Source organism: Zootoca vivipara, chromosome 10 (genome assembly GCF_963506605.1).
Source record: "Zootoca vivipara chromosome 10, rZooViv1.1, whole genome shotgun sequence".
Lineage (NCBI taxonomy): Eukaryota > Metazoa > Chordata > Lepidosauria > Squamata > Lacertidae > Zootoca > Zootoca vivipara.
This window is the reverse complement of record NC_083285.1, coordinates 16,662,827-16,686,707: the sequence shown is the minus strand read 5'-3', so window position 1 is coordinate 16,686,707 and position 23,881 is coordinate 16,662,827. Positions and strand designations below refer to the sequence as shown.

The 23,881-nt window shown below is 43.0% G+C and overlaps 1 protein-coding gene across 8 annotated transcripts in view; it reads right to left on the bottom strand.

Moving 5' to 3' along the window:
- Nucleotides 1–23,881, bottom strand: part of CADPS2 (calcium dependent secretion activator 2) — a 327,080-nt gene that overhangs the window by 3,870 nt on the left and 299,329 nt on the right. For all 8 annotated transcript variants that reach the window (XM_060279570.1, XM_035128678.2, XM_035128680.2 and 5 more), the window contains one exon: nucleotides 318–422. In XM_060279570.1, the coding sequence (XP_060135553.1) occupies nucleotides 318–422 (105 nt within the window). The remainder of the gene's footprint in view (nucleotides 1–317; nucleotides 423–23,881) is intronic.

The window sequence follows — 23,881 nt, the reverse complement described above, 5'->3', positions numbered from 1 at the left end:
AGGGCAATTAATGAAGAGAGACACCTTCCAAGAAACATGGACCCCATTCTTTAACAATGTTAATGACCAAAATCAAGACCTCTTTATGTCAATTACTCAATATTCTCAGTGGAGGGGTTACATTAAGTAATATGTTTGAATGTTGAAAGTGTAAGTTTATGTCTAGAGACAAGCACTTGGATGTATGTACTGCTAGGTAAGTATTCAATGGTTATTGTATTAGTTTAAAAACCAATAAAACTGCTTTTTTATAAAAAGGCCAGAAGAATTCATTGTTTGCTTCTCTTTTCAATGCAATCAAATTCTAATATATTTACCTTCACTATCTTGATGAGAGTCTTCAGCTGATAGATATGAAGTTGCAGTTCTAATCTATCCGCCAGCCACACACAGATGATTTTCATAGAATTACTGTACCATTGCTGTTAAGAAAAAAGAAGAGGCAGTAAATATATAGATATGTCATGTCGGCCATTATTCATTTAGCAGATCTGGCAGTGAGAGGCAAATTGGACCCTTCAAACGGGCTGCAAATCAGCCCTTGAAGTCAACGATGCCTTAATCCCGGTCAGTAAAACGGCAAGTGTCGTTGCTAGGAAATTGGCAAACTTGACCTGAATTGGTCTTCACACGAATTAGCATTAGCAAAAACTCCTCAGTGCCGTTGAGCTGGGCCATATTCATGTGAAAGAGTGTTTCGCACATCACGATCTGTAGGCAAAAAGGAGTGTTCCGTGCGCACGCTTGCATGAAATAACTGATTGCTAAAACAGTAGGGGGAAGAAGATTATTTACGGAGACGAAGGGAAAAATTGCACAGCTCTGCTAGTTTCACTTAGCAAAAAGGGAAATGAAGTTTAATGGAAGAAGAGGGCATCCGACGATGAAACACAATTCCTGCCGTTTTTGCAGTTCTCACTCTCTTACCAAGGGTGTAATGAAATAGAGGGGGATGGGGAGGCAGACAGACGCTAAAATTGGGATGAGGGAACTGATAATGTGTAACACAAAGGTTGCAGGTTTGATCCCCATATGGGGCAGCTGCATATTCCTGCCTTGCAGGGGGTTGGAAGGGACCCTGTTCAGTTCTATCAGTTCTATGATTCTGAGCCACCATAGCTGCTAGAGTTGTGTCCCGGGCTTTTTAGACTCGTCTACCCATGTACTATCTGAAACCAAAGCGGTGCATTGGTTGCCAGATGCAATTTCCATCCTCCGCCCCCAGCTTTCCTACCGCACTAATCACATCCCTTATTGGGAAGTCTGGGCTTTTGTTTTTTGCAAGAGCTCCAAACCATCTAATTCCACAGCCTGGGATGTGACTGAATCTTGCTCAAAAATAGTGATTGGAGCACCCTGACTCCCATCAGCCACAATGGGTGCTCAGGGATAAAGGGAGCTGTGGTCCAGAAACATCTGGCAGGCCAAAGGTTCCCATCTGTGAGGTCAACACACAGGTAAATACTGAGCTAAGGAAAGGCAAAGGCATTTCGGAGTTGGCCAAGGCACTACCTGTTTGCTTACTAGGTATATCCAATGTTCTTAATCTAAGATGTTAGGAAGGCTTTAGCTAAAATAAGCAGCATTGATATTTAACCAGTCACCAAGGCAAAATAGAAAAACAAACCACCTTGGTAGCTTCTGTCTTTCTCAGTATCAATTACTAAACAGAACCCTGTGGTCAAAGTATGAAAAAACAGAGTGGTGGTTTCATTTTAGGAGCGAAATTGCATTTGGAGAGAATTAGCACTTCAGGGCTTTCTTTAAAAAAGAAAGAAGCAGCTTTAAATCTTTTCCTAACATAATTTCCTCTTCCTTTACAATAGGAGAGGGTATGTATATATTTGTGAATGTGTACACACACACACACAAAAAAAAAAAAAGAAAAAAGAAAAAAAAGAAATGGGGAACACAAAGCTTCAGGGAGTGGAGACTATATGAATACGGTTTAGTACACGCAGCCAGAACCAAGCAAGCAGAAATTAGGGATGAACAAAGTGCCCTGGCTAAACATCAACATCATCATCATCAACAACAACAACAACAATAACAATAATGCCGCTCCCATCTTGCAGCTTATTAGGTGCTTGTTAGTCTGAGCAGTGAAATAATGAACAGTTAACTAGATAATCTTCTTCCTTTGGTTTTTCATGCCTGGCAGTTCTTTACTTCATGCCCTTAAGGAAAACCCTCTTGTCTATTCCCTCTCTGGGCAGCGAAGATCAGAAATATCTTCCATTGTGTCTCTTGGGAAGCAGAAGATATTACCCAGCCAAGGAGCTGCTAAACTTCATCCATCCACATCCTCCAAAAGCAGAGGCAGAGGCACTTTCATCCCGCCTAAGCAGGTGCCCCTGGAATTTTGGCACCCCAAGGGGGAGCCTATTTTGCCCCTCTGGTTGGGCAAGCCCTGGCAATAAAGGAAAGATTGAAACAACGGCAAGTACACTCCCGATACCACTGAGCTAATGATAACATTCACAGCCCGCCAGTATGCTTTCTGCTCCAAGCCCAGCTAAATGGGGAGTTGCACCAACGGTGACATGTTTTGATATGGCTTGTACTGGGGAAATTCCTCAGAACTGAGTCCCAAAGCAGCACTTCTAGAACAGCAGTGGGGAACCGGGATGTATTTGGTGGGTTCCAAAGTGGACCTGATCCTAGCCAGGCTTGCAGTAGGCCTTGCACTTAAATTCCGCACTGGTAGCAAGCCCTGCTCCACTTGGGAGCTCATGACTGGCGTTCCTGAGTGGAGACGACCCCAGCAGGACTTGTGATTGGCTTTGCATTTAAATGACGCAAGTCTCCCCTGTACAGAGCTGTGATTCCCAGTACCCTTAACAAATTAAATTTCCTGGGATTCTTTGGCCGAAGTCCATCTGCTCTCGGACTGCTAGCCATGATTTAAAATTCTGAAATATACATTCCGAGGCATCGTAGTGTAACTATTTCAAAATAAGGATATTGTTGAACACAATACCTAGTCACCCTTTGTTGTTTAGCACCTGCAAAGGCTGTGAACAGGCATGCAAATATATGCAAATTAGGAGTTTCCTTTTCACTTGTTATCTATTTCTGACGTACTCTCTTCAGAGCTGAATCCCGGTTCTAGGAAGTAAGCAAACATTAAAAGATGTGTGCCTTGTAGAGTTTGCTTTTACGGGTCTTATTCACTCTCTCTCTCTCTATATATAATATTTTAAAAAGATTATTGATTAGAATATTGATTAGAAGTTATTTTTAAATCCGCGGATAACAGGTGGCATTCAAATAAATGCTGTCAGCCACATTGGGATGAGTGTCATTTGCTTAACAGATGGTATCTGAGTGAATTCACTGCGACAATAAATTCGCTCACCTGATCACTCTCTCAACCACCATTTGTTCTTTTGTATCTATTCATTGTTACATGCAATATGATAGACCCAATCTGTTCTCTTATCAAACAGACCTTGGGAAGAATTAGCCTCGGAGGTGTGCAGCACGATCCAGTGCCGCCCATTTCCGTGGGAACACCGGCACCCTCGACGAGAGAAGGAAAAAGCCCACATTGCGGGCCGCCGATTAGTTATGCAAAGGAGACTGGGCATCAAACAATTAAGTCGGGAGCAGAAGTGGTGCCACTTTGCACAAATGAGCAAGCTGCAGCTTGTTGAAGGAAGTGTTGTGATTTGTCATTCCCTGAAAAGGAAATTAATGGGGTTGCGGGAGGCTAATAGAGAAAAGAACCTTGGCCGAAGTCACTCCCCTAAACACACAAATGCCATGTGCCCCGTGCACACACATCAAACAGGGCCCTGTGCTTGCTCTTGCCCCTTCCCGTGAACCTTTAAATGCTAAAATCACTCTTTAGCACTGGACAGGATAAGCTGGTAAACAGCGCTGGGTCCGGAATTTTACATTTAGCATCCCCCTTCTTTGTGTTTAGTTGCAAGTACATAGCAGGGTGGAGTGGGGCAGAAAGCCCTGAGAAATGCTAACCACGAGCATGATTTCTAATATCCTTTTTACAATATCCATTTCTATTTAAGTCCTACTTCTGCTGTCGTCCATATTTTGCCGAGTCCTTACGAACAGAAAACGGGCTTTGTGTAGCGCCAAATGCATTTCTGTTTGGAAGTCAAAAGGACCACAGGATTTTTGAGTAGAATATTTTGCAGGTTGGATTCACCCACCCACCTGCCCTACAGCAAAGGATGCTTGGATGTGCGTAAGGTTTTCGGGAATAAATGCAGGTTAAAGAAATCCCCATGTCATCGCTGCCTGAAAGGGGAAGTGCTGACGTGCTTCTTACAGCACCCAGAACACACACCTAGGAAGTCTTTTTTTAACTTTAGCATAAAGATACACACACAGTCAAACGGAGACTTACTGGCTGAGAGGCAATGTACATCGAACACTGTAATTGCAGAAGCGTCTATATTGCACATTTTGGGTGCAATCTTCCCAGCGAACACTGCCGCTGCACCAGAGGGACTGGTTTTGAAGATGATTGCAAAAGCCTCCCAAATGAAATCGCATCACCACTAAAGTCCCAATCATGCTTGATCTTAACTCAATCTCTCACAAGCTCAAAACAGGGCTTGGAAAGCTGCGGTTGGATCCCAAGCTTTCATTTGCTTACAGGAGGGCTCCTTCTGTTGATGGAACAAAATCTTGGGATCCAACCCAAGGCAAGAAAAAGGTTCACCGTGGCTGCTAACTATGGCGGCCTCAAGTATTGCAGGCAGTATGCCCCTGAATGCCAGTCGCCTCTGATCACGAGGAGGGAAAGCGCTGGCTGTGGTCCTGCTTGCTTCCCGCAGGCAGCACAATTCAGGATGGATGTTGACAAGCTGAAAGGTGTGCTGAGGAGGGCGACTAGGATGATCAAGGGTCTAGAACAGTGATGGGCAACCTTTTGAGCTCGGTGTGTCAAAATTCGCCAAAAAACCGAGCATAACTCGGGTGGTGTGTCACTTCGAGAAAAAACCATAATTTCGTGATATTTATAGTTTAAATAACAAAAATGTATAATTGTAATATATAACTGTATTTAATAAACCAAAAACTAATTAATTAACCAAACCAAACCAAAAAACCCTTATTTATCAGAAAGTGCCCAGAGTTGTTGAGCTTTTGGGGGGGAGCTGCTGACCAAAGTTTTGGAGGTTTTTTGGGGTGGGGTGGGGTGCAAAAGTTGCTTTGCTTTTTTGGGGGGATGCCCCAAAGCTGCTGCGCTTTTTTTGGGGGGGGGAGAACAGAAATAAATGACGAATAATACCTTCGCTGGAACTAACACGCAGCACCGACCTAGTCTTCCAAAGCGCCCAAAACCCCCAGCACAGAACGGGTTAAAAAACGAACGCTGTTACACCCAATCATAGTCTGCCAAAGTGCCAGGAAAAAAGCACAGAAAGGGTTAAAGAACCAATCTCTAGCTACCAGCAGCAACAACAACAACAAAAAAGGATCTGGGTTTTAACAGCAGAGACAAGCTGTAGTGGAGACAAGCTGTAGGAGGAGCGGGAGAACAAATGGGGGGAAAAACAACAACAGCAGCGCGAATGGGCCGATGGGGCGCGTGCCAGCAGTGAGGGCTCTGCTTGTCACGTCTGACACGCGTGTCATAGGTTCGCCATCACTGGTCTAGAAGCCAAGCGTTTGAAGGAGCTGGGGATGTTTAGCTTGGAAAAGAGGAGACTGAAGGAGATATGATAGCCGTCTTTGAATATCTCAATGGCTGCCCCTTGTAACTGGGAGCAAGCTTTATTTTTCTCCTGCTCTGGAGGGTAGGACTCGAACCAATGGCTTTGAGTCTGACAGTACGAGTCTGACAGTACGAGTTGTTCGGCAGTGGAACAGTCTCCCACGGGACTCTCCTTCCTTGGATGTTTCATCTGAGATTCCTGCATTGCAGGGGGTTGGGCTAGATGACTCAAGGGGTCCCTTCCAACTCTACAGTTATTCTACTAGTTTTAGGCTACTGTGAGAACAGGAGTAGGTGGGCCTTTGGTCTGAACCAGCCGGGCTCTTCTCATATTCAATACAAAAATATAGTAAATTAAATGACAACCCACAGGCAATGTTTTTTTTGACAAGGACAGCCAGTGCTCAAATTATATGGCAGTGGGGTCAGAGCAGAAGGGCCCTTCACAAAATTTGTAAGCTCCACCTCTGACTCCAACCAAACTTAGCCAAATCATTCCCTTCCAAAGCCTTCTAAATACAACGGCCAAGAAGGCAAAAGCTAAGGAAGCCAGACTCCCTCTGCATTTTGAGGACAGTACAGTGGTACTGTACTCGGGAGGTAAGGGACCCAGGTGGCGCTGTGGGTTAATCCGCAGAGCCTAGGGCTTGCTGATCAGAAGGTCGGCGGTTCAAATCCCTGCAACGGGGTGAGCTCCCGTTGCTCGGTCCCAGCTCCTGCCCACCTAGCAGTTCGAAAGCACGTCAAAGTGCAAGTAGATAAATAGGGACCGCTCCGGCGGGAAGGTAAACGGCGTTTCCGTGTGCTGCTTTCGCCAGAAGCAGCTTTGTCATGCTGGCCACATGACCCGGAAGCTGTCTGCGGACAAACGCCGGCTCCCTCGGCCTATAGAGCGAGATGAGCGCCGCAACCCCAGAGTCGGACACGACTGGACCTGATGGTCAGGGGCCCCTTTACCCTTTACCTTTTACAGTGGTACCTCGGGTTAAGAACTTAGTTCATCCCGGAGGTCCGTTCTTAACCTGAAACTGTTCTTAACCTGAGGTACCACTTTAGCTAATGGGGGCTCCCACTGTCGTGGTGGCACAATTTCTGTTCTCACCCTGAAGCAAAGTTCTTAACCTCAGGTATTATTTCTGGGTTAGTGGAGTCTGTAAACTGAAGCGTCTGTAACCCGAGGTACCACTGTAAAGCTATACCTTTATTTGTCTCAAACAATGTTCACTGGCAGTATGCAAGCTTTTTGTGTTTTTTAAGGCAAACAATTTTTATTTTTATTTAGTATCAATGAATGATGTCTGCTAGACTCCAAAGTTCTTACAGTAAAAACAACACTACTTTTCAATGACACCCCAAATAATCACATTCCCCTGAGCTTGGAGGAGGGAAAATTGAAAAGGCATTACATTGTGCCCTGATGTCAATTCTATGGCATTATTGCTTTTTTGTTGTTGCTGCGCTGTTGCCTACACAGGAATAAAACAGAAAGTGTATATTATATATATATTTTTCACACCAGTGCATGACAGCAGCCAACCATTTTAAAAGAAAATTTGTTCTCTCCCTCCTTCCCCCCCCCCCATACATAGTTCAGACAGCTCCTGTAAGGGCATGTATTACTCACTTCATTTTCCCTTGAAATATCTCTTTTGAAGTTAAAAAAAAAAGAGGGGAAAAAAGGAAAGGCTAGGGTTGACTCTGCAAGACCCCTGTATTTATTCACACTTATTGTGCATGACTGTAGACTGGTAAATCATATTAGCGACCCGTCTTCCCATCAAGCTGCTACTTGCTTTCCAGCCCTAGGAAGGTTCAACAAATCAACAGGAGCACGGAAAACAGAACATCAGTCTAATCTAGTGTTTAAGGTGAAGTTTTCAAACCCAATCTAAGAAGATCTTTAGAGCAAGTAAGAAGCTGGAGGGCTCAGAAGGTGGTATTGACAATGAAAGAGTGTTGAAATATTGAGAAACGCAGCACTTGTGCATTTTTAATAACCGGAGGGTCAACAAGGACACAGCTCACTCCGTGCCAATAGTTGCCACCGACTATGGAAATTGCCACACCAGGGCCGTAAACGCTTTCAGTTCATCAGCTTTCTTAAACACCCTAAACCCCCTCAGCGGACCTTTAGTCTTGAATTAACAAACCAAAGCAATGAAAGAGGGTGCAGCTTGAATGGCTGGCGTTGATCCCCAACTGCGTCCAACGCTGCTACAGGCGCTGAAAAACTCTCTCCATTGTCAATAGAAATTGACAAACCCTCCTCTCTTAAATAGTACAGCTGAGCCAGGCTGGATCCACGCAGCTGTAAAGGGCTCCACTCTCAGGGCCCAGGAGGACTAACAATGGAACAAGCATGAGCTCTTTGTCAGCCGCAGACTTGGCAATTTTCTAACAAGGATTAAAGTTGTTTCTCGGCAGTGCCGGTGAAAAGAGATTTAGCAACATACCGAGCTTTCTTCAGCCAAGTTAAAGAGAAGTAGTTAAGGAATTTCATTATTCGGCCAGCCATTGGAAATACAAAACAAATATATTCAATATTCACAATCCCTACCTCGCTCATCTACTAATCTATAACGTTCTGAGACGGAGCCTACTAAATCGAACACTTGTCTCTTGGGGGGGGGGACACATTGCAGTTTATATATATATATATATATATAAGATTTTTTTAAAAAATGGAGCTGTTTGCTACCTGGAATGAAGACTCAATATGTACTAATACACAAAGCCGTAGACCTCGGAGTCCCGATATTCCTACTTTTGAATTGCCAGACCACATAGGGATTTTCTTTGGCTTGGCTCTTCTGGCGACCGGTCACTGATGAAGAGGAAGGCGGGTGGTGGTGATGATGGGGGAGGAGAATATGGCACCTTTTGCCTCTCGAGGAGCAGAGCTGCATTTCCCTCCAATTAAGGGCACAATCCTGCCAGGGCCAACATGAATAGGGCTGGGACAGCAGACAGCACAAACCTTGAAATAATATTACATGATTAGGAACCAGCGCCGCAAAGATCCCAGTGGATCCTCTTCCGCTGTGTTAGTTACAGTCCTAGATAACGGCAAAACCACACATTCAGGGGGAAAAGACCTGCTTTATTAAGATGGCAGGAGCCGAGGTCCAGAACCGCACGCCGCTAAGTAAGAGACTTTGCTATTTTAGATGCTGCAACGTTGTCTAGCGATGGGTGAAAATGCTGTATTGGCCGAATTAACAACAAGCTCAGGGATTCAGAGGAGAATGTTTGCAATCGCATGGATAATAGAGAACTTAGTTTAATCAAATGCAGGTAAAAACAAAAAAAGCAGAAGCTCTGTCCGTTTGCGACACCGAGCCTATTAAGGGACAGCCAGGGAGATTAAAAAAACTCCTAGGATTTTAGCCACAATGTCTCTATCATTTGCAGTATTATATTAAACGACGGCATTGCAGAGAGTGATGGCAAAAGGGCTACCCAAATTCGGGGGCGGGGGGGGGACATGTTAGTTTTCAAAGCAACTATATACATATATAAATAGATAGCACTTCAGATCATCACATCTATTGAGCAACTGGTTCAATTGAAGAATGGCGGACGGCTCAAGTAATGACAGATTAGACAGACACACCTCTTTGCATAAACATGCTTCATTATCACGGTACATCATTTATGTTTCTCTCGCATGATTCCAGGCTGTCCTCTACCTTTCACCACCTTTCTACAATAAAATAGAATTTTCATAAATCATTGGCTAAAACGCCTTTCAAAAGGTCTGAATCTCCAAAATAAAACCTAAGACAATATTTAAAGGTCACCCAAAACATTTTTATTTTTTATTTTTTTGGCTGAAGGAGAAAAACAAGCAAACAGCCTGCTTGGGAGAATATAAAAGGCTTCTCTCCCCGCAAAAAAGAAACCCGTTTTGTCCATATGAATGTGCAATTGAAGGTATAAGAGCAAGTGATCAGAGAGAGATTTGGATGCTCTCCATTATGCATATGCGGTTGAAAATTAATGGCCTATTAAGCCCCCTACCCTTCCCCTGCAAAGTTCAACTTCATAATTGAAACCGCCTATTAACTGCCAACAATCTTCCATTATGGTGTGTGTCACCTCCTTAATTATCCTAGATCAGCTAATTTATAGTTTGATGGTCTCCAGTCAATACACTTGAGATGAATATTGCCTAAAAAAACACACACACACCAAAAACACCCGCTACTGCGTTTTTGTGTGTAAGGCTAAGTCACACCTGTAAAACTGTGCCTGTGTCAGAATTAATTTTACACAATTACCCTACGTTTGTTTTGTTAGTACGGCTGATTTGGAGTGTGTAAATGTGTGGGGAGGGAGGTTCGGGAGCAGTGTTTAAAAACTGCCTTGTGATTTTATGATGCAAAATACTTTTAACCACCGATGCCAAATTCACATGGTCTGAACTGGATTTTAGAGGACAGAAGGCCTCCGTATGGAAGGGAAGGGGAAACTAGATTGGGAGAAATGAAGAATCTGTGCTTTCCAAGGATCTCGACCCTTTCACCCTTTGGGTTACTATGGTTCCAACCAATAACAATGCTCCATAGCTTCAGAAGCAGATGCATAGCTAGCTGGGAGTGGGATTTAGTCCCTTCGCAGCTATTGGTGTGTGGGCAAGAGAGAGAGATTTCGCCTTGAAGCCAAACGATGCTGAAAGCTCTTTTCAGGGGAGTTGCATGGAGAGCTTTGGTTTTGCAGCCCATTCAAAACATTCCCCAGCTACCTCCCTTTGCTTTAGGATGAAAACGGGCAACTGGCAGCCTACCAACAAATGAGCATGCTTTTTTTTTTTTACGAAAACACATTCAGCCAAAAGCAAAGCTCCTTAGGAAGAGGAGCTCCACTCTGTATACTTCTGTGTCAGAGCTAAACCTCATGCCAGAGAGCCTTGTGCATGCATTGAAGTACTCTGACGCAAAGGTTTGCTTGATCAGAGCTGCAACCCATTATTTCAGAATACCTCCTTCTCCCCATATAGCCCCCTCCAAGCCAAGGGGCATGGCGTTCCAGGGGAAGTGGGTCCTGACAATGACCCCCCACTTCATCCATCAATTCATTCAAATATTTATAAATCACACTTGCACAAAATCACAACGGGAGTGATAAAATTACAAAAAGAGCGAAAACGCAAATTAAAATTTTGGTGAGAACATCAATACATACTGGTTGGTAAGAAGAAAATTCCATTGCTAAGGTCTTTCTGAATAAGGCCATTTTTAGGAGACATCTAAAAAAAAGGTAAGGATGATTTCTGACGAATCTCTACTGCCACACTGAAGGCTCAGTCCCTAGTAGAAGTGTGAGGAGCCACAAAAATTGCCCCATCAGAGGATCTCAGTGATTTGAGGTGGAGCAGAAAGGATCAGAAGATGCTGATGGTAGTTTGGGCCCGATACGTTAGCGAATTAACAAAATTCACAGAACTGAACCTGACCCGGGAGCAGATTGGCAGTAGAAATAAAGCTTCATTGTGGAAATGCAATCGGCGCAAATCCTTGCTATTTAAAGGATTATGTTGAAACCAGAATTAAAGCAAAACAATCTGCTTACCATATTGATGCAGTTTTAAATGGCATTGTTTACGACCTGCCTATCCCTTGGGTCTTCCCATGCATATGGTAGGTGTAGAACGGAATCGAAACCCTGCACCGGGGGGGGGGGGCGACGACGACGACACAGACCTAGACACCTGCAATGTTATTTCTACTTTTAAATATTATGTGCTAACATAGATGCTTCTTGCACTATGGGACTTGCAGAAGTAGCATGTGGAATTCCCTCTCCACCAATCCTTGCACCTGATCTTCAGTGCCCCGTTGTGCTCCAGTACTGCAACTCCCTTGAGCAAACGCCGCAAAGTTTCCATATTGCACCACACCGAGCCGTAGCTTTGCTATGTAGACAGACAACCGCCCACTTAACGTTACGTGAGATTTTCAATCAACACAGCTCCGCAAGAGGTGGAAGGCGACAATATGAAATATATTCAAAGGCAGCCTCCTCTACTTAGATGGTCTCCCCCTTCTTTTCGTAAACAAAAGGAGTGGAGTCAAATCTCCTTGGGCACAGAGCCACTCCAACAGCTGTTGAACTCTTCTTCCCTAAATACACTGGTTCTGTACTACTATGAGGCTTTGGGTAAGTAAACAGAGCTTTACTAAGTGCAATTAAATATCTAACTCTCTCTATATTAAAAGTCGCTTGGTTCGTTTCCATCACATTTGGGTGCTTGGAAGATCAGTTATCTTCTGCTGTAGGGGAAAAAGACTCTTGACAGCAATCCCAGAAGAAGATTCTAAGATGATGTTACAGCCTTATATGCTTCCCCACACTAGGGGGGGGAAAGCATTTAGGATGCTGCTGGCTGCCTAGAATGGGGAATTTTCTTATTTTTCCCCCCAAGGAGAAAAATGATAAGAATGTGGGATACAAGAATGGTGGAGTGCCTTGAAGGCGGGGTGGGAATCTGTGACCCTCCAGATACGTTGGACTTCAACTCCCAACAGTTCCAGCCAGAACAATGACTCAAGGATGGTGGGAGTTCAACACATCTGTACTATAGGCCCATCCGGCAGGCCTCCTCTGTTGCCATTGATTTGAGCTGTTCAGTCCGATGCTTGCTGTAAAATGGCCCAGATGTGATTGTGACAAAAGCATAATGATGGCTTTTGCTGTCCAATCAGTAGTGCTCAGTCAGGGTCACAAGTTGATTATTCCTTCCTCATAAGAACAGCTTGCTGGATAAAGCCAATGGATTACCTAATTCAGCACCCCGTTTTCACAGCAGCTAACCGGATGCCTGAGGAAAACCCAATACAGAGAACAGAATCTAATCAAAGCAAATATAGCCCTGTATACAACAAAAGTATAATATGTACTGGATGTCCCAATGCAATTGGTATTTATGACTCAAAAGAATATCCAAAGAACTTGTGAGATACTGATATATATGCAGTTTTGCTAATTGCTGTTCAATATGTAACTGAGGGAAACCCACAAGCAGGATTTGAACACAAGAGCACTCTTTCTTCCTGTGGTTCCCAAGTGTCATTCAGAAGAATTGCTGTGTCCAACAGTGAAAGTAGAACACAACCATCATGGCTAGCAGCCATTGATAGCCATGTCATCCATGAATTTGTCTCATCTTCTTTTAAAGAAGCCATCACTTATCCCTTACCTGGGAGTAAAACTGCTGCAGACATTCAACTGATGAAATGCTCCTGCCTTGCCACACTAAGCCGATATTTTGCTATTCACTTTCCATCTTAAATGGGTCTAATTAGTCCAAACTGAAAAAAACAAGATATGGCATTAACTTGCTTAATCACATGCCACGATATATGAGGTTCCTTTTGCACATCTCTGCTATTGGAACCACATAATACGTAGGAGTATCCTGGGCTTCTTGCTTAGATTATATTCTGCTGTGATGGGATGCAGGTGGCTCTGTGGTCTAAACCACTGAGTCTCTTGGGCTTGCAGATCAGAAGGTCGGTGGTTCGAATCCCCGTAATGGGGTGAGCTCCTGTTGCTCTGTCCCATCTCCTGCCAACCTAGCAGTTTGAAAGCACATCAGGTACCACTGCGGCGGGAAGGTAAACAGCATTTCTGTGCACTCTGGTTTCTGTCATGGTGTTCCGTTGCATCAGAAGCAGTTTTGATGACTAAATCACATGATGACTGGCCACATGACCCGGAAAGTTGTCTGTGGACAAACACCGGCTCCCTCGGCCCGAAAGCGAGATGAGCACTGCAACCCCACAGTCGACTTTGACTGGACTTAACCGCCCAGGGGTCCTTTACCTTTTACCTTATAATCTGTTGTCCTGTCTGAAACCCTTCCCATTCATTATACCACAAGCTCCTTTGTTTGTAATTTATTTATTTTTAAAAAGTATATACCGCTTGACACTGAGAGGAAAAAACCTCCAAGGCAGTTAAGATAGGAAACACAGAAGGAGTCAAATGGCAAGTTCAAATATTGGGTAGTCATATCTGTGTTCCACTTTAAAAGAACGCATCCTCTGTTGTAACAATGAAAAAGATACGGAACTGGGAATGTGGGAAGTGTAAAGAGGTATGTATTGCACATGTGGTGGTATTGCTGTGTAATTTAAGATCATTAGGAAGTAATATAAAATGAACTTTAAAAAAAATGTTTAAAAGAACATTCCCTCCCAAACCCAGCAGCTTTCGTCCTGGGTATAATAATATCAAAAGTCCCAAAAAACCAGAAGAACCTATTCATGTATGTGACTATGGCTGCAAGGATGCTACTAGCACAAAAATGAAAAATGAAGAACAGATGCAGTACCAACGAAAGAAGGGTGGCACCTTAAAATGTTGGAATATGCGGAATTAGCAGTAGACTAAGACATCAAGTCCGTATAGTTAAAGCTATGTTTTTCCCAGTAGTGATGCATGGAAGTGAGAGCTGGACCATAAAGAAGGCTGATCGGCGAAGAATTGATGCTTTTGAATTATGGTGCTGGAGGAGACTCTTGAGAAGAAGATCAAACCTATCCATTCTTAGGGAAATCAGCCCTGAGTGCTCACTGGAAGGACAGATCGTGAAGCTGAGGCTCCAATACTTTGGCCACCTCATGAGAAGAGAAGACTCCCTGGAAAAGACCCTGATGTTGGGAAAGATGGAGGGCACTAGGAGAAGGGGACGACAGAGGATGAGATGGTTGGACAGTGTTCTCGAAGCTACCAACATGAGTTTGACCAAACTTCAGGAGGCAGTGGAAGACAGGAGTGCATATCATGGAAAAACTATGATAAACAGACAATTAACTTAGCAGGATGTTAGTAATTTCAGCAGTGTAAGTAAGAACAAGAGATAAGAAGAGCAAAAGAGAAAGGATTGGAAAACTAAGAAGTTGCAGGAGGGAGTGGATTACAAAAGGAGCCATGGAAGGAGAGGAAGGGAAATCCACTAATGTTTGTATCTTTGAAAGTAACAGAATACGTGACAATTTTGAATTGTATTTGAAATGCAAATAAATAAAATATATATAAAAGAAAAGATACAGAACTCGAGTGGCGGCCCTTGACGTTGCCCACCAACACTAGGTGCCAGGCAGCAGTCTGAGCACACTCAGGTCACCTGGGAGCAATGCATATTTCCATTTCAGTTATAGTATCTATGTCTAAATGCATAGCAATATCACCTGCAAATTAGCACCCTTTTTTTGTGTGATGCATAAATGGTCACCCTAAACCAGTAATAGCTATGGAAGCTATTCTTTTTTTAAAAAAATAAAAAAACCTATGTCATATTACATTTCTTAATCAAACATGTGCTGGAAAGAGTGGAAAGACTGGCTACCCTAATGGTGGGACATCCCCTTCTGCCACTGTTTACTGTTAGATCTGCAACACTGTGTTGCAGTGCAGTGCATCTTTTCCCCAGAACAGGAGTTCTGACCTTCTGGATGCCAGCCAGCTAGCCAGGCCTTCAAGCTCTGGGATACTATAAGCTGCGAGGAATTCACCTTCCAGCCTCTCCTAGGGGAACATTTTTCTTTTTCTGCTGACAGTCAATATTCCATGGCTCCGTGAGGACACCAGGCATGTTCAACATTCATTGATACATACCCTCCAACATTCCACCGATAAAAGTAGGAGAACAACAACAACAATTTTACTATCTATACGCCAGCTGGGTTGCCCATATATAAAACACATATAAAAACATAATACTGTAAAACATTAAACATTAAAAGCCTTCAGATGGCTTGGGGGTTGGATAACTCCATACCCTCCAACATTTCTCCAATGAAAATAGGGATGCCCTAAGAAGAAGCGGGACATTCCAGTGTCAAATGAGAACCTGGCACTAAGTAAATGAACCCATGTTGCAAACTTCAAACCTGTTCCAAAAGAGGCAACACGTAGACCGACGAGTAAAGGGCAAAATATATGTCTTTATAAACTGCAGCGAAGCAATAGTCAGCTGTACAATCTATTGCTTTGCTGCAGTTTATAAAGACATATATATTTTCCCCTTTACTCGTCGGTCTATGTGTTGCCTCTTTTGGATCAAATCAGAACCTGGGACAGCTTCTGTAAATCCAGGACTGTCCCTGGAAAATAGGGAAACGGTGTGTGTGTGTGTGCCTGTTGATATATATATATCCCCACCCTTTTCTGTTTTGTAAAAATCAACACCAGAAACATTTTTACTTCTGCATACCTCCGGGTTCTGATCATACAACCTCCATCTAGTCTCTTATTGACCTCAGTTTGGGTCCATTCCAGCTGGCATTCACCCACCCAAGTTTGCTATTAAGACAGAATTATGATTATATCCACCACCACTCTCTGGTATCTTTGTAAGAATTATGTTTCTCCGTAAAGACTTCCATAAATGAAAAAGCTGCTGCTATGAATACTGGCAGGCTTTCCCCCTTTCTCTCTCCCTCTCTCTCTTTCTCTCTCTCTCTCTGAACTAGGTAACACATACAAGCAGCACACCGGTAAAGTAGTACATATTTGTCTTTAGAAACTGTGAGCTTCTCCTGCTGATTAAATGTGTGTATATTTACAGTACATGCAGAAATCAATAAACCCTCAATGGTGCCTGCGCTTGGCACTTCATGGTGGAAAAAAAATATGACCTAAGACAATCCAAATGGTAGAGATCCTATTGATTTTTCCTGACTGCACAGAACGAGGAGGCAGCAGTCCCAGTTAACACTCTCCAACTGATTCACCTACAGTTTCAGAGCTATTACGGCTGGATATAGCCCATTGATCTGAGTAAGGTGAAATACCATTTTTAAAATCCCCCTTGATAAAAGTTCTTTATAATTGTGAACTACCCACTTTTTTCTGCTTACTCCTAATGACATGTGGACTGTTTGTTTAATTTTAAGACAAAGATATGAAGCCCCTTGCCAGCATTTCTAGGGTGCTTTAAATCAACATTTTTGGTTGTACTTGAGGGTCACTTAAATATTTTAAAGAAAATGTAGGTTTGTTTATAAAATGGTGTTCAATTAACTACGCTGAAACCTGTGATGCTCAAACCCTATGATGCAGTATAAATATACTACAAAATTCTGATACTTCACAATATCGCTATAGAATGCCGATGTTTTGCAATGCTACAGAAATAGTTGTAAAGCACCTTGGAATTGTGAAATATTACGGAAAGCATTTTAATTACTGTTGCCCCATGCGCAGACTGTAAAACAGACATTTCTAATCAAAGCTTTAAAAAAATACTAAACTAAGTCTTTAAAACTTCATTTTGTTGTAAAAATTGATTTCAAACTTTAAATCAAAATGAATATATTAAATCTGAAAATTGCTGATAGAAACCATCACGTTTTAAAATACTACTCTGTGTTAGTTACAATGTCATTTTTGAATGATCTTTATAAAATGCACAGGACTCATGGGAAAAATGTTGTTTTACTGGACAGGAACTCTTCATGTAAAAAACATACACCTTAGCAATTCTTTATCAGGATGCAACATATAGACTTTTCCATTGTTTGGAGGATCATTGTTCCTCAGAACTAGGGAAGTTTGAAGATGTCAGGCCAATGACATGATTAGGCTTGTGAAGAGGAAGTGGCAGGATTCATTCTAAAGGTGCAACCTGCTGATTGAATCATGACTCAACGTAGGATGTGTCAGAGAAAATCATCCTTGTGGGTTCTTGGCCTGAGAGCTTTGTCACCACAGTGGTACAAGGAAGAACAAAGAGACAGGGGGGAAAGAGTCCTATCTGGGCTAGCTAACCCACATTTGGACCCCAACAGGACACCGAGAATCTGCACAGACAAAACTGTGTAACCACATTATAGCGACTTTAAGAACGTCTCCTCCGTCCTTTTCCTTCTTCCTCGTTTGTCATATCTTAGACCAGGGGTCAGCAAACTTTTTCAGCAGGGAGCCGGTCCACTGTCCCTCAGACCTTGTGGGGGGCCGGACAATATTTTGAAAGAAAAAAAAATGAACGAATTCCTATGCCCCACAAATAACCCAGAGATGCATTTTAAATAAAAGGACACATTCTACTCATGTAAAAACACGCTGATTTCCGGACTGTCCGGGGGCCGGATTGAGAAGGCGATTGGGCCGCATCTGGCCCCCGGGCCTTACTTTGGGGACCCCTGTCTTAGACTGTAAGACTGAGGACAGGAACTGTCTTGGTACTGACTTTTTTAAAGCCATTCTGGGAGCCATCTTGGCTAAAGGGTGCAATAGAAACGAGTTAAATAAATAAATGAAAATATATAAATGTATAACCAATTCTGGCCGGGTAGCAAAATTAAAAACAGTTCCAAATCAAAGGCATAAGAAATATAAACAATGCTTATATCGCCAAGCTATTGGCCATACTCCCAATCTCCTGAAACCACCTTAAATTAAGGGGGGGGGGAATGGCATAAATGGGGAAAGTAAATGGCAATCTCTTATGAGATGAATGTTGAAAGACTGAGCAAGTGAAGTTTAAGCAGCATGAACAGACTTAAGCAGCACTGGTAGGCTGAGAGCTATGTAAAAGCTGCAGAGGCAATTCAGTGATTCATAAAACAAAACAAGTGGAAGCCAGAAACAGGAAATCACAATGCAGAATGTTCCTTTTCAAGGTTCAGTTGGTGAACGATGCCTTCTTTTCAGGAAATCCCAATCCATTCCCTCGCTTTACTTTCTCTCCCACCCACAATATTCAGTTGGCAGCCTGTGACTAGAGTATGCTTAGTCCTCATTGGACTGTTCTTCTTTCCCACATAGCCATTTTTTTTGGGGGGGGGAGATTATAGAATCAACTTGGCTCGAACCATCACAAGCCTTCTAAACACAAACCACTTCACTTTGGAGGGCAGGACACAGGGCAGAAACTATTATGGCAAAGTTGAGTATAATAAGGAATTATTTTAAAGTGCACATAACTGTGTAAGAGTATGAACTAGTTTTATAGTATTGTGTTTTACTATTTTTTGTTGTTGGGAGCAGCCATCACCACCATCATCATCATCATCATCATCATCATACAGTGCTTCCCTCTCTCCTACCTTTCAGGGTCTAGCAGGACCAGCTGGTCCAAGAATTATATCTTCCCTATGATGGTGTCACCATTGAAAAGTAAAATAAAGAGTTGGGCTGCTATCCTCTAGAACTTCTGTAGGCACTATTAAGGGATATTGGTTTTTTTTTTGCTCCTGTTTTTATTATGTATATTGTGTTCTCATTTTGTATTTTAATGTTGTGAACCGCCCTGTGATCTTCAGATGAAAGGTGGTATACAATTATTATTATTATTATTATTATTATTATTATTATTATTATTATTCCATTTTATTCTGACGAGTTCCGTTTGTTGAAAGGCAGTGAATATTCTCGAGGAGAGGAAGTCTTTATTAGCCCTTACTTGAAATATTTTGATGGTTTTTAAGCACATTTCAAAGGTGATTGACCGAGAGAGCAATTCATCAAGCCCTGTGGTTGCACAACCTCCACTTATTTTAATAAGGCTTGTGAGGGACCAATCCAAACCCCACTGAGATGAAAGGTGGCTGTTCTCAGCAGCACTGGGTGGACTGCACTTTGTGTGTGTGTGTGTGTGTGTGTGTGTGTGTGTGTGTGTGTGCATCTGTGCACATGCACGCCTGCGTGCGAGGCGCCTTCTCCCACAACAGCCTGTTAACGTGTTTGGAAATTTACAAGATTTGCTCTTTCATGCCGTATGGGGGTAAACCTGATGCTACAAAAGAACGTTCAAAAGGAGGCAATTATTTCCCCACCCCCAACGACGGGGAAAACCTCTGATCGATTCTTATATGAAGGGGCTTTTTGTTACCCATGCGGGACAAAAAAAGAAAGGAAAAAAAGGCACAATTAAAGGTGAGTTTAAAGCTCACTAGAAATGTACAGAGCATCAGCAAAATCTGAGCAGTGCTCCGCTTTGGAATTGTTTTTCTACTTCTCAGTTCTTTTAAATGGTTTTCTATGGCAGGGACATTTTTCTTAATTAGTCACAGCTAATTAGTGTTCTGGCATAGACAAGTAATCAGAAATGTCAGAGCTGCAAGGCTACATCTCCCTAATCCTTTGATAATAATTTAGCCTCCTGGGAGGGCCTCAAGCTGCGGTAAGTAGTGGCTTGACAATAAGGCGAAATTAGGTGGGCAGCAGACCATTAGGATAGAGAAATAAAAAAAGCACTACCAAGTCCTGCTGAGCACCATCAGGCAACTAACTACATTGCCAGATGAGGTGCCTGTTTAAGCCGGTGTTGTTAATTAGCTGATTCTACCAGACCTGCTGCATATGCCCAGGTGCACCAGGCAAAAAATGTCTCTTCCTGGCTTTGTGCCAAGTGACGGTTGTGTTCCTTCCGAGCTTCTCGAAACCTGATAGCAGAAGTCCACATATTTCTCAAAGATTATTTTGACTTATCAAAGAAATACGCAGCTCAACAAGCTACAATGCATTGTCTCGTGAAGCTCCTCGAGGGAGTTAGTCACGCTTCTCTCCAATTTCCCCAGATTTTCATTCTCATGCAGGCTTTCGATTCAGGAAGAGGACTTTTAAGAGCTCACTAGCCCAGTCTCAACTTGCAGGAGATGTTCTGGCATAGAATCGAGATCAAAAGGAGAGCTTGCTTTAAAAAGAGAGAGAGAAAGAGAGAGAGCGTCAAAGCCCCAAACTTGAAAACGATAATTTAACGTGGCAAAATGGAAGGTGATGTGCTGAAACTCACTTGACAAGGTTGTAATCTGAGAACGAGCTGTTTTGAAAGCTGAAGTTTGTATCTTGAAAGAGTGGGAGAAACTACACACACACACACACACACACACACACACACTGAATTATGGCAATGAATACTAAGTGTGAATTATTAGGACAGAGTTAAAACAGACTTCAACAGGACAGAAAAGTGTTATTGAAACCACAGCAGTACCAAAAATATTGATGGCAAAATACAAACAAACATTCAAACATGACATAGATAAGTTATGAGAGTCCAGGCCACAGTGGCAGGATGTTACCATTCAATGTAATAAATCTCCATATGTACATAGCTCAGTCTTGGGTGGGCTCTTAAAATGCACCATAGGCTGCCATGTGGCCAACCAGCAAGTTCCTTGAAGGAAGGGCAGAATGCAGAAGTAATGCACATCGTATTTTCTTACTTAAGACCGAGAACAAATGCTCGCAGATCTCCATTCTGACACCACAAACTTCGGAAAAAGAAACCCTTTCCCACCAAGCAGCCTCTTGCGCATCACAGAGCCTGCGTTAGCCTTCGACAGGGAAATGCTGAAATGTGGTAAATGTTATTAGCATTCAATTCAGATTGTTGTTATACCCCCAAATCACGGAACCATCTGTTTCATTGGATGCAAAAAAATAAACATTAAAATGCACATCAAGGAATGGTTATGACCAAGTCAAGAGTGCCGTTCACATACGACTGCCTTCGACATGAAAGCATTGCTTGTACTACAAAACAAAGGTCAGAGAAAGTCAAAACCAACAAAAATAGCAGATTACATGCATTGGTCGCTCCAGTCCTTCAGAGTCAAGGGATTCTGCCAGCTTAAACTCTAGGTCACAGAGAACGTTCTTACCAACTCCTTCCTTATGTGCAACATGAGGCATGTTCTTAGGCAGAGATTTAGCATTCAATGGCAGTAATATATTGGTAGCAGAGAAACCGCCTCTCAATTTCACCCAGCACCCAGAAGTGAACTGAGTGAAGCTGATTAAAGGAGAAGTAGTAGCAGTAGTAGAGGGACCCAGGTGGCGATGTGGGTTAAACCACAGAGTCTAGGGCTTGCTGATCAGAAGGTCGGCGGTTCGAATCCCCGCGACGGGGTGAGCTCCCGTTGCTCGGTCCCAGCTCCTGCCCACCTAGCAGTTTGAAAGCACATCAAAGTGCAAGTAGATAAATAGGGACCGCTCCGGCGGGAAGGTAAACGGCGTTTCCGTGCACTGCTCTGGTTCGTCAGAAGCAGCTTTGTCATGCTGGCCACATGACCCGGAAGCTGTCTGCGGACAAACGCCGGCTCCCTCGGCCTATAGAGCGAGATGAGCGCCGCAACCCCAGAGTCGGACATGACTGGACCTGATGGTCAGGGGCCCCTTTACCTAGTAGCAGTAGTAGTAGTAGTAGTGAGGAAGGGAAAGGACCATTCTCGGGGGCAGCTTTTAAGTTGCTTAAATGGCGTAGCTACCCCAACCCCCCCTGGCCAACATTTGAACAAGATCTTTTGGGAAGGCCGCACTGGTCCTGCTCCCACAAGCTACTAACATCTTGGCACTCAGATGTGCAGCTTCAAAGTTGGAACAGCAAGGCAAGGGAGTTTAGAGAAGTGTTCTTGTGGCTGGCCCTTGCCTTTTGGAAACTCAACCAAGCCAAGAATATTTTCCAGAAATATGATGATTCTTTTAGGTTTTCAAGTGTGTCGTAAGGCCTGAGGTTCAACAGCTGCAGAGTTCCTTTAATCTATTCTGGGCATATGGTATTTCACATTTTAATTGGGCATACTGTTAACTACTCCAATCCCTAGAGATAGGGTGGGTTACACATGGAAATGGACTATGGAGGAGGGGATCACTGGAGGTACTCAAAAGACGTACACAGCTTAGCGACAAAGTTTCTGACCAAACGTGTTGCAGGGGCTGCATTTAAACTAAGAGCCAATTTGAACGGTTGGATTTTTCTACGTATTCATATGTATGACTGCATGGAGACTAGCTAGCGTGAACATGTGGAGAGCCAGCAGCAATTTCTGTGATTGCAACTACTGGAAAAAATGAAGCCATGATCACACTAAGCTTTTGCAAAACAGCTGTTTAATCAGGACAAAGTTAGTAGTGTAGGTTGACCCTCCAAATGGAAGAAAACTCCATTGGCCACATTTGAAAGCTTGGGCAGAAAGAAAGGGACAACTTGTGCTCAATTATTACACTGTAATTATATATATCCCTCTCTCTCCCCCCTCCCTCTCCCTCTGTATTTCATTGGAATCTATCTCTTATACTTCCAACCCATACATTCTAAGTCCATTTTGTGATAATCGAGATTGGTGAATCCATGCTTTCTATGGTTAGGATGGACAACCGTAGAATACATGCAGTACAGTACATCCACCAACTTGGTTTCAATATCTTTTGATGCAATTTATATTCAAAATAAGCTTCATTTTGCAAGCTGAAAACATGCAAAAAGAAAGAGGCTGAGAAACAAGGCCTACAGCAATTGGGCAAGTTGCTCTTCTTGACTAAGGTGGTTTCAAAACCTATATATTATTACCAGCATCATTTCTGTCCAGCTCGACAGAAGGCAGCCAACAGTCCACAGGTGGATCAACAGTCATTTCCTATTAGACCAGCTATAAGAAGAATGTTCCCATGCATCATTTTCTTCTTGACTTTTGGCTGACTTCCTCTTGGGGCTCTGGGGAGGGTCTCCTTGCAAGCCACGAGGACTTTCCATCTCTCTCACACACACAATTTCTGGTTAGAGTTTATTTCCCGATGCCGTGCGAATACGTGGTCACACACGAGAGTCTATTGTGCGTAAGGGGGATGCCTGTCATGTATAATTTAGCTAAGATTCCTGCATTGTAGGGGGTCGCATTAAGTAACCCTCGGGGTACTTTCCAACTCTACAATTCTATGATTCTATGACTGATGGACTTGGGTCGGATCCAGCATCACTAAGCATCACTCATTATCGCGTGACATTAATTAGCAATGCCTTAACTATTCCAAGAGCCTGAAACTGCACTTTCGTTTTTGTAAATTAAACACACATCTGGTGGGCCCACAGAGATCCCTTTTTAAAAAAATGTAGAGCACCCAAGACTTGCAAGAAATAGCATTCTTCTACTTTACTTGACACCTCCTCTCCTTTTCATAACAGACATTATCTTCCTATTTATTGTACAAATGACAATATGTCAAACTGATATGTAACCCAAAGAAATGTGAAGAAGCATTATTATTTCAGGGAAAGAAGCATATATGTGGATCAGAAAGCATGTTTACCACAGAAATAACATTTTTAATGAGCAACATTCACCTTTGCCACATGACCAGGTTAACACCAGCTAATTTTATTTTTTAAGTCGTTTACTTTAGCATCTCATTTACTAAGCCGAATGCCAATTAAAACTCCATAGGAACAGGTAGAGATGGTGG